Source organism: Melanotaenia boesemani, chromosome 15 (assembly GCF_017639745.1).
Source record: "Melanotaenia boesemani isolate fMelBoe1 chromosome 15, fMelBoe1.pri, whole genome shotgun sequence".
In the NCBI taxonomy this organism is placed as follows: Eukaryota; Metazoa; Chordata; class Actinopteri; order Atheriniformes; family Melanotaeniidae; genus Melanotaenia; species Melanotaenia boesemani.
The window spans coordinates 19380214-19391875 of record NC_055696.1 but is presented as its reverse complement, the minus strand read 5'-3'; the positions used below and the strand labels follow the sequence as shown (position 1 = coordinate 19391875).

The 11662-nt window shown below is 39.9% G+C and overlaps 1 protein-coding gene across 1 annotated transcript; it reads right to left on the bottom strand.

The window, feature by feature from the left end:
- Positions 1-937: 937 nt before the first annotated feature.
- LOC121654722 (15-hydroxyprostaglandin dehydrogenase [NAD(+)]-like) lies at positions 938-11425 on the bottom strand. The gene is made up of 7 exons (XM_042008961.1): positions 11260-11425; positions 6065-6188; positions 5463-5569; positions 5068-5164; positions 3339-3415; positions 1422-1579; positions 938-1232 (listed from the first exon to the last, which is right to left on the bottom strand). The coding sequence occupies exons 1-7, from the start codon at positions 11350-11352 to the stop codon at positions 1112-1114; spliced, it is 777 nt and encodes a 258-aa protein (XP_041864895.1). The 5' UTR covers positions 11353-11425; the 3' UTR covers positions 938-1111.
- Between the last annotated feature and the right edge of the window lie 237 nt (positions 11426-11662).

Here is an 11662-nt window from a genome sequence, read left to right as displayed (position 1 = left end):
TGTATTACCCCAAATTCAGCCTTGGTCCTTAATTTCAGCCATTCCGAAAGTAGCTCTAGTGAGCTCTACTGAGAACGGACCATTTCTGTTTCTGAACCTTTAAATGTTCATGAGTGGTGCCTGTCTACGCCCATCTCTGGGAGAGGATCTGGCTTTCACTGGCACCCACTCGGGGATTTCAGAGGGCAGGCTCAGTTAGCCGGGGGTGGGGTGGGGGGCAGGTCAACAGCAGTATCCACTACCTGGGATAGTGCTTATTTCCCTTTGTGAGGTCACAAAAGGAAAGATTTCAGACTCACCTGTTTGAGCACACATTTGCTAAAACGTGGCACAAACAAGTGAGAGAGGTGACAGAATTTTCTCATTTTTGGGCCTCATACACAGGCTATGAGGACACATATGACTGTTAGAAAACCTTTAGAAAGTAAAATTAAGTTAGGAAGCTTCACCAGAGGAGTTTTCTGCATCAGGTCAACTAAGGCCATGTCATCTGTATATTTAATTTGTTAAAAATTATTTTCATTTGGAGCAAATTCATTTGTAAAAAGAGCAAAGAGCAAGGGTAAAAGAGCATTCCTTTGTGGACACCCACTGCTTGTGGTCAGCTGTCCTGATACCGTGCCACTAACATAAACCCTTTGAGGGCAGCAAAACAGTCTCTGATCCAAAGAATCAGGTTCTTATCAACGGTAAGATCTGCCAGCCTTTTAAAAAAAATATGTACCTTCATTGAGTTAAAAGTGTCACTAAAATAAAAAAAAAAAACCCTAGCGTCTCCCTGGGGAAGTGCTTTGCTTTGAGACTAACAGCATCATTAGTACCTCTGTTGCTCTTATAAGCAAACTGCTTCAATGCTGTGGTCGCAGTTGGGGTCAGAAGATCAACAAAACTTTTTCCACTGTTTAGGATGTATTTATTTAATGCATGACTGTATGAACACAATGGTGTATTTATTTATTGTTTCACAACAAGTATGAGCAAATCAAATATCAATGAAGAAGCAAACTAGTTATACAGAAAACTGGGGGAAAAGAACTGATGACAGTTTTGTTAGCTAGATCTAGTTGGATCAACCTTGAGTGGAGCTGTGGTACATCACTGCCATCAGTCTTTACTGGGTTAAGGATGGAAAATTTATGTAAGTTTTTCCTTTTGGGAACACGACGAGGGCTTCTCCATTTTTGGTCTCATCCTTTACCAGCTCCAGGAAGCACTCAGCTACCTCAGACACACTGCATCAAAAAGGTTCAGTGACATCAATGAATATGCATGCACGCAGTAATATTCATAGTCATGAAAGATGTAATACGTACCTGCATGATACTGGATACGTGCATTAACAAACACCAAAAAAATTCAATGTGGCCAAATGTAGATGTTGCATTGTTAATTTGCATCATTTAGACAAAGTAAATACTCACCTTAAAATCCCAATTGTATCTATCAGCTGCTGTGCTGCATCAGCCAAGTGGGAGAATTGTCCCAGTTTTTTGGTGACGTCACTCAAAAGGTCAGTTTGCACAAAACCAGGACAAAGGGCATTAAAACGTATACCATAGCCTGATGCCTGCGATGCAGCCTGAAAGAAAATGCGCATAATTAGGCCTCTTTCAAATCTTCAAAAGTTCTTATTAATGCTGAATTATTTTTTGTGTGTGTCTCAACAACAGACATTATGGAGGACCAGAAGGGTCTTTGAAATTAAAATATAGATTTCTAAATATAATTTCAAATTCTACAATTAATTAATACAAAAAGAAACCAAATTGCAATGTTTTGTAATTGCACATTTTAAATTTAAATATAAAAGAGGAATTACGTCCCAAAATCGGAGATTCAAAACAAAGATGCAAGTGTGGCCATCCAACCAATGAGAGAGCTGGTTGCATTCAAGGAGCAGCTGTGATTGGTTTAACTTGGTTACACTACTCAAGGGCCTAAAGTGTCACACAAAAGCTAAATGGAGAGGGTAGACCATTAAGGAAATCCAATTGCAAAAAGGATTAAAAAATGCCAGGGGGAAAATATGGATATTCATCATTATCTTGGCCCCTTAGTCCATTACAGGTAAGCTGGAGCCTATCCCAGCATTTTAACAGGTGAGAGGCAGGGTACACCCTGGAGAGGTCACCAGTCCATTGCAGGACCAACACAGATAGGGACAAACAACCATTCACACTCACTCACTCCCAGGGAGACATGCATGTCTTTGGACAGTGGGAGGAAGCTGGAGAAAATCCACGCATACACAGGGAGAACACGCCAACTCCACACAGAAAGGCCCCAGGTTCGAACCTCCTCCAAGCTGAGGCTCAAACCAGCGACCTTCTTACTGTGAGGCTGCGGTGCTAACAGCCCTTTAAAATGAATATGGAAAAAGGGAATTACTTTTTTAAATGTATGAAATGGAAAGTTATTTATAACCAAATTAATTGCATTATTATGTTATTTATTTATTTCTCCTTTTAGAAATAACATTTGAAAATATATTTACAAATCAGAGTATTTAATATTGAATTATTACTTCAATGTGCTATTTCTCTTTAATATATCAATTTAAAATATGTAATTACAAAACACTTTGGTACTTTCTGTGTGAATTTATTGTTAAATTTGAAATTATATTTAGCTATTTATATTTTTATTTCACAATTCATTACTCATCATCAAAATGCTGTATTGAGATCCTCCTGGTCCACTGTATGACGCAGCCTAAATTGAGTGATCATGACTAATATATTAACCAATTCAGAGCAAATTCTGCAGCTTGAGTTTTCATTCTGTCCAGGCACATTTATGGAAAGTTTACTAGAGGACTTAAAATTGACCGAATTAATTTGCTCTGTCATTTAGCAGTCAGAAGCAGGAAAACAGACTTTTATTATTTCTTAAATTTTAAGTTAATTTAACCTTTTATTTAACCAGATAAGCCAAATGAGAACCAATTCTCCTTTACAATGACAACCTGGGCCAGAGGAAAGTCAAACGATGGTTGTGTGTAAGCTGCTGCATGACTTGGCCAGGTCAATCCTCCAAAAGAAACTTTCAATTTCAAGATCCCTGTTACCTGGACTCCTGAGAAGCAAATAATAAATGATTAAACTAAAATTTATGGTCCCGTTTGCTGGTTTTAAAACAAAGAAAACTAAATTACCTGGATTCACGTTTAAAGCACAGAATTTTTCTCTGGATTCAAGGTTGAAAATACAGAAACCTGACTGAGACTCAAAAACTTTCCATGACATTTTCAGCAATGTCTGCACCTACTGTTTTACTCTTAGTATTAGTTCATTTTTGTGGAAATTTGTTCTGGAGAACGACGAGCAAGCCTTCCTTACCGCCATGGCTCTAGTGAAGCCGACCACTCCACTCTTGGTGGCAGTGTAGACAGGGCAGCTCAGCAACGGACCAACACCTACAAAACATGGGTTGTAACTGTAAGAATTCTGATTCTTATTTATTTATTTTGTTGAGAATTTTTTTGACGTTCACAATTTTTAATCAGAATTCCCATCAGTCTGCTTTTGCTTTATTATATGAAGTTAGTTCAAATTTATTTGTTTTATAAATTTTGCTTTACTTTCTGTTGGAGAGGGTGTATATCAACTGCCAAACAGACAAATGCTTTACTTAATTACAAATTCAAAAAAGTACACTCACTGGCCACAATATTAGGCTCACCTTTTCAACTGCTTGTTAACACCAATATCTAATCAGCCAATAATTTAGTCATGTAGACGTCGTCAAGGCAACTTGCTGTAGTTAAAACTGAGCATCAGAATGAGGAACAAAAGAGATTTAAGTGACTTTGAATGTGCCATGGTTGTTGGTGGGAGTACAGTATTTCAGAAACTGCTGATCCACTGGGATTTTCACACACAGCCATCTCTAGGAGAATGGTCTGAAGAAGGGAAAATATCCAGAGAGCAGCAGTTGTCTGGAACAAATTACCCTGTTGATGTCAGAGGTGGGAGGAGGATGGGCAGAAAGGCAACAGTAACTGGTTCCAATCAAGCAGAACAGCATCTCCTTGAAGCAGATGGGCTACAGCAGCAGAAGACCACACTGGTGCCTCCTGTCAGCTAAGAACAGGAAACTGAGGCTACAATTCACACACACTCACCAGTACCTGACTATACAAGATTGGAAAAATGAGTCTCCATTTCAGCTGCTACATTCAGATGGTAGGGTCAGAATTTGGTGGGAACATTATGAAAGCATGGATCCATTCTGTCTTGTTTCAGCAGTTCACGTTGTTGGTAGTGGTGTAATAGTGTGCGGGGTTCTCTTTTTTTGTTTGTTTTTTTGGTACACACGTTGCTGACTATTTCCATCCTTTCATGGCCACAGTAGTGGAACGGCAGATTCTCATCATGGGTGTGTAGCCAACAAATTGGCAACTGTCATGTCAATATGGAGCAAAATCTCTGAGGAAGGTTTCCAACATGTGAGCTATGCCATGAAGTATTAAGGCAATTTTGAAGGCAAACTGGTTCCAACCTGGTACTAGCAAGGTAGACCTAATAAAGTGGCCAATGAATGTTTTTTTTTTATCATCAAACCAAAATACAAAATGTTGTTAGAACAAAACAAATGTAAACAATTCCACCTGAGTTACAAAGGATTTCTTTAACAATGTTTGATAGATATTTTCATTGCGGATCGATGCTATTGGATCTTTGATCTTTTAATTCTCTGAGGAATTTTTCAATTCCTTTTTCAATCTATGACACCAATAATTAAGGCAGCTCTGAAGAAAAAAGGGGGTCCAACCTGGTACTAGCAATGTGGACTTAATCAAGTAGTTGGTGAGTGATAATATTACAAATAAAACAAAGCGATGAAAAAAAAAAGAGATCTAAATCTCAGAAATAAAAGGTGTTCTGACTGTTGTTAGATTCACGTGTTCAATACAACCGCTGGCATTTAAATTGGGATTCATTTCCCAATTTTAAAGCTGCGGCCTATATCATTAATATGGTAAAGAATATGTTAGTGTTTAGTTTTACAACAACAAATACCCAGCGGTTCTACTCAGAAGTAATGTGAATAAATCATGTCCCTTACCTGCCATGGATGCTGTGTTGATGATAACTCCTCCTTGACCTCCATTCAACTTGTTCATGTGCTCCAGAGCAACATAAGTCCCCCTGATGCTGCCCATCTATAACAGAGATAGCCTAAGTGATTATTTTTAAGGAAAAAACAAAAAAATGCCTTTCTGCCCATGGGTATATGCTGCCAGTTATTCTTGCATAAATGTTGTGAAATCAAACAGAAGAAGTATACTGGCATTAAAGCTATTTTAAGCCTGTTTTAACTATTAGATTGCCTAATCATTTCTGCAAACTTCTGTAAATAAAGGAAAGAAGGAAATGAGAAACTTGCTATGAGGTAAGTTAGCATGTTGGTGATGCAAAAGTACAATCACAAGCACTTTTTTGCTTCTTTTTGCTTCTTACGAGGTTTATGGAGACAGTTTTCTCCCATGCGGTCTCATTCAAGATGCCAGCATTGTTGGACACGATATCGATTCCTCCGAAGGTTTCCATGGTTTTCTGAAAAGCAGCTTGAGAGAACAAATAACTGTGGTTAATATTTGGTTTCATGACTAAAATGAGCCGTTCTTTCATTTTCTTTGTATTAGAGGAATATTCATTATCGAGCTGCAATTGTTAATCAACTTTTTTATCAGTTCTTAGCAAGTTTTGGTGGGTTTCCAGTTCTGTGCTCTTCTGATGGTAAAACTGGATACCTATTACCACGGGCTGTTCAGTGAACAAGACACTGAAAAATCTGGCACTCTTCTATAGATTGTGCCAGATTGGATTTATGAAACTTGGGCACAATCTATAAAGCCAGAAAATTGTTAATAACTTCAGTAACTCTCAGAGTTAAGACAATATAAACACAATGGCCAATTTCCAAGATTTCCAAGATTTTATACTGCCTTTATCTTATTTGAGTTCGCGGTTTCAGATATTAGATGGGTCAGTGCTATTTTCATCAGCCAGGTTTACTTGATTTGTAATGTATATTAGTAGCCTATGTGTGTGTGTATTACCTTTAATCTGCTCGTCAGATTCAACATCACATTTCAGAAACAAAGCTTTTCCTGCGCCACACTGTTGATTCAGGGTCTCCATTAAAGCCTCTCCTGTAGTTTTATTTACATCCAAGAGGGCCACCTGTGCAGGCCAAGGAAAAGTCAGATAAGGTGCTTTATGACAGAGGTTTGTAAATGTGTAAATGCCTTTTTCTTCATGTTTTTTTTTTGTGAATATTGCACAAAACTTAATTTATTTCATTCAACTTAAAAGGGGAAACTAATATATTATGTAGATTTATTACATGCAAAATGAGACATTTCAAGCATTTATTAATTATAATTTTGATGATTATGGCTTATAGTTTATGAAAAACCAAAAATTATAATCTCAGTTAGATTATATGAAATCGATTTTTAAATAAAGGGTTTTGAATACTGAAATTTTGATCATCTGTATGGTAAATGGTCAGTATTTATATAGCGCTTTTGGAATGATACCTTAATATTATACATCACATTCACCCATTCACCCACTGATGTTGGAAGCTGCCATGCAAGGTGCTCAACCACGACCCATCAGGAGGAATTTGGGGTTTGGTGTCTTGCTCAGGGACACTTTGACATAAGCTTGACAGGCTGAGGATTGAACCAGCAACCCTCAGGCTACAAGAAGACCACTCTAACATGAAGTGCTCTAAAATCTCCTGGTAGACGGCTGCATTGACTCTGGACTTAATAAAGCACAATGGACCAACACCAACAGATGACATGGCTCCCCAAATCAACACCGACTGGAAACTTCACGCTGCACTTTAAGGGGCTGAGTTATGACGAGGGCAAAACTGCTGCGCTATTTAACATTTGCTGCGCAGTTTTGCTCTGGTTATGTTTCTACGATTAGCGCCTGATCTATTAAGACTGCTCCTGTTATCATTTGCGGAGCAAACAGCAGTATTTAAATGAGGATTTAGCGGCGCTGTTTGCTCTGTCATGTAAGGTTCTGGAGAGCAAGGAAACCGCAAACGCAAAATTAACTTTTATCCGATAGAAGTTGAGACAAATAAAGGAGACAAATAAAAATATTGCGGAAGTCGAGGAAAAAAATCTAAATGTCACCAGAAATGCTGCAATATAGTTTCATATTCAAGTTCAATTTATTTATAAGGCACACTAACAACAACCTTTAGGAACCAAGATATTGTACATATAAAAACATGCAAGGAACAAATAAGAAATAATAAAGGTTTAAAAGCTATAAAGAAATAATAATAATAATAATAATAATAATAATAATAATAATAATAATAAAAGACAGGCATGATAAAGTCTTTAAACTTATCCAGCAATTCTAATATTGCAACGCTGGATCGTCTCCACAATCCTCTTCTCTGGCATTCTAAATATATTAATATAATAGAAAAAAATGCATTATCTTAGTCGCCTTTCATGGTGTCTGTGCCTCCTCCTTAAAATTATTACTGCAGCCATTGCGCGTATACTGTTGTGCCAATTAGCACCTGCTTTTCAGAAACGCTATTTTTAGAGCAAACATAAACACCGCAAACTATTTGCGGGCTACATGAATCCCACTGCTGCGCAAACCAGATTTATTTGCATAGTCTCCTCCCACTAATGTGCACTTTCTGGCCGGAACGCCCATAATGCATATGCAGTAGCTTCAGAAACGCAAAGTGGAGAGCGGCGCAGTTTTGCCAGGATAACTGACGCAGTTCCATGTTTGCGGCTTTGATAGATAAGCTTGGGCCGATTTTAGCGGAGCAAAGCCGTCTGCACCTGTTTTAGTACACGCAAAGCGTTAATAGATCAGGGCCTAAGTGTCTTAGATTGTTGCCTCTCCATTCTTCCTCCACTCTTAGAGACACTTAGAGGCTACAACATTGGACCTTTTCACACTATTCTAATTTTCTGAGACTATCATTTTTGGGTTTTCATAAAGGGCTGCAGGGTGGTGTGGTTGATAGAGCCGCGGCCTCACAGCAAGAAGGTCGCTGATTTGAGCCTCAGCTGAGGGAGTTTTAAACAGTTGCCTTTCTGTGTGGAGTTTGCATGTTCTCCCCGTGAATGCATGGGCTATCTCCGGGTTCTCCGGCTTCCTCCCACCGTCCAAAGACATGCATGTTAGGTTAACTGGTCGCCACAAATTCTTCCGAGGTGTGAATAGTTGCAGGGCCAACACAGAGCGACAAACAATGGACTGGTGACCTGTCCAAGGTGTTCCCTGCCTCCCACCTGCTAAATGCTGGTTTTGGCTCCAGCTTCCTGCGACTATTCAAATTTTTTTAGTTTTACCTGTAAGTGCACAAAGAGATACTGTAAGCAGTCAGTATTGTTACTGTAGACTCCTGTCAAATGTTAAGAATAGCGTAATAATGGAGGGGAAAAAAGAGTTCCTAACTCTGAATATCCTGGACTTCAAACTCCTGTACCTCTGGCCTCCATGATGGTAGAGCTGCTATACCACACAATTGATGCAGCCGGTCAGGATGGATGCAACAGCACAGCTGTAGAAGTTGTTGAGGATTTTTGGTGACATGCCAAACCTCCTCACCCTCTTCAGGAAGTACAGCCGCTACTGAGCTTTCTTCACCAGCTGTGTGGTATTTATCACCATCTCCACTTCCTGTTTTCAGGATCAGCAGTGGCTGATGAGGGCTCCTCACCTTCCTCATGTCCACTACCATCTGCTTGGTTTTGTCCGTGTTGAGGGTAAAGTTGCTCTCCTCACACACGTCACCAGAGTGGCCACCTCCCTCCTGTATGCAGCTTAGTCCCTGCCAGTGATGCATCCTATCACAGCGGTGTCATCTGCAAACTTTAGGGTGATGTGTCCTTGTGAGAGGCCGCATAATCATTGGTGAACAGGGTGTAGAGGACGGGACTGAGGACACACCTCTGAGGTGTGCAGATGTTTGTGATGATGCTGGCTGAAGTCCTGTTTACTATCCTAACCAGCCAATTAGCCAGTCACAGAGGAGGGTGTGCAATCCAAGGGAAAATAGTTTGCGGTTGAGCTTATGGGGGAGGACTGTAATGAATCCAGCGCTGTAATCAATAAAGAGCATCCTGACACAGGAGTCTTTATGCTCCAGGTGTAAGAGAAGGAGCTTTGCAAAACTGCAGCAGTAGTGTCTGCTGTAGACCTGTTGGGCCAGTAAACGCAATGCAGGGGGTCCAGTGTGTCCGATACATAGTTCTGAATGTGAGTCAGCATCACGCTACATCCAGGGATGTATTCTGGCCCTGTAGCTTTGTGGGGGTTGATCCTTCTCAGGACTATGTTAGCCTGGGCTGATGAAACGACCATTGTGGGGGAGGGGAAGTGAGGTGGTCCAGGTGTCTGTGAACCTTTTCCCTATATGGGGCATGGGGGTCTCGAAGTGGGTGTAGAATGTGTTGAGGTTGTCAGGCAGGCTTTCAGTGGTACTGATTATGCTGAAGCTGCTCCTGTAGTCCTTGATGTGCTGACAGTCCTGCCACATGTGCCTGGATCAGCAGTGGAATAGAAGCCATCCAGCCTCTTTCTGTACTGCCTCTTGGCTTCTGTAATGGCCTTTCTCAGCACGTACTTCGCAGCTTTACACTCAGTCTTACTGCCAGATGTAAATGTAGCAAAGCAAGCATGTAGCATGTGATGTACTTGACTGTTTATCCATGGCTTCTGGTTGGGAAACTTCCAGACTGGTATGGTGGGTACAGTGCTATCCACACAAGTGCTAATGTACCCAATCACATAACATAATCCTGTATATTGACAAAATAGTCCTCCAGAGTGGTTACAGCTTTAAACACATCCCAGTTTGTAGTAGCAAAACAGCCCTGCAGTTTGTCCTCAGTCTCTGGTATCCAGAGTTTAACCTGTGTGGTGACCCGGTTTGATTGTTTGAGTCTTTGCCTGTAGACTGGGTACAGAAACAGAGAGAAGTGGTCCAAGTGTCCGAAGTGGGTCAGGATGCACTGTATGCACCTTTAATGTTGGTGTATACATGATCCAAAGTGATCTTGCCATGGGTGGGAATGTCTACATGCTGGTGGTATTTAGGAAATACAGTTAGTATCTTTCATTGACTGAAGTCACCTGCGACAATAAAAAGGCGCCAGGATGAGTCGTTTCTAATGTGCTGATGACGTCGTGGAGTTTACTGAGTGCTGCAGAGTCGGCTCAGAAAAATGTACAGATGTATTCTTCCTTGGTAGAAGGTAATAGGGACGGCACTTGTGCATTGAAAACTCCACATCTGGTGAGCAGTACTTAATGTTTTTCTTTAAAAAAAATATGTGATTCATATGTGATTTCTAAGTTAAACATTCATCAATCAGGACACCCAGATAACACAAAGTAACCATTAGGCAACCTTAGCCTAGCCAGAGATTACAGCTGTGCAACCTTCAGGCAGCCTTCATGGAACGTTGCCTGAGGGTCACTGCTTGTTGGGCTGTTGCAAGGCAAGATTATTTATATAGCGAATTTCATACATAAAGCAATCCAATGTGCTTTACATAACAGAACTTGTAGAAATAAATACAGACAGTGAAACAATTAAAATCATGTTAAGATATTACTGAAAGGTTGTGCAAAAATCATAATAATATATTTAAGCCACTGTACTTAACAGGCATGCCAGACCAAACATGTCATGTCAGATGTGTTGCTAATCTTACTGTCATTGAACTTAGGATCTTTAGTTTTGCCCCAGGGCCAGCAGGGCCCTGTACACTGAATAGCATACCCCTTCTTGTACAATATTAATCTACTTCAAGTTTATGTGTAAGACTAGGTATATGTTAATATAAACATAAACTATTTATGTATAATTCATGTGAGAAGTATGATCAGTGTACTTGTAGTATTCATAGCACTGATTCTAAATTGGGCTTTTAAGTTTTTTCCCACCTTTACCTTAATGTCTCCGAATAGTCAAAGTTGCAATGTTTTCTCTTTTTTTTTTTTTTTTATCATTAATGTTATCCAGTAGTATAACGTACTACATGTGTGTTAGTTATTTCCACAATTCTTGTTGGTTCACTACCACAAACTAGTTTTATTTTTAATTATGACTAAAGGAGCGTCCATGAGTCATATCAGCCAGTTCCTGTCAACAATTTGTTGGAAGAAACTTGATCCCCTGGTTTACCCACAGGGAAATGTTTTTCTTTCACCCTCAAACATCTGGACTGAGGCGGAACTTTACCTTGGCACCGTTTTGCAGAAGACTCTCTGTTATTGCTTTTCCTATGCCCATCGCGGCTCCGGTCACCACCGCAGTTTTACCGTTTAAAGCCATTTTTAGTTGTTCAGCAAGCAGAAAGTGGAGATCTGAAGAAACCAGCAGGAAACCAGATATGTCGATTTATAAAAGATGGTGACGTGTTGTCGCCGCCCATCAGGGCTAAACGGGTTCAAACACGCTGGTGCGGGATGAAAGCAAAGTTTTCGTTTTGAGAAAATGCAGCCTGCATTCTTCATCGTAGACAGCAGAAGGCATTTATTTGTTTGTTGTTTTGTTACCTCATAAAACGAAAGAAAAATAAAACGTATGTCTAAACAGGTCCAAAGTTCTTCACTAATCGGAGTTCTCATATTAAGTGACTACC

Excerpts from the sequence above, each read along its gene's own strand:
- LOC121654722 (XM_042008961.1), bottom strand. The coding sequence starts at position 11,352 with ATGGCTTTAAACGGTAAAACTGCGGTGGTGACCGGAGCCGCGATGGGC. Across the intron at positions 5,165-5,462 it reads AAACTGTCTCCATAAACCTC|ATGGGCAGCATCAGGGGGAC; the intron begins GTAAGAAGCAAA and ends TCTCTGTTATAG. Across the intron at positions 1,233-1,421 it reads GATACAATTGGGATTTTAAG|TGTGTCTGAGGTAGCTGAGT; the intron begins GTGAGTATTTAC and ends TTTTTGATGCAG.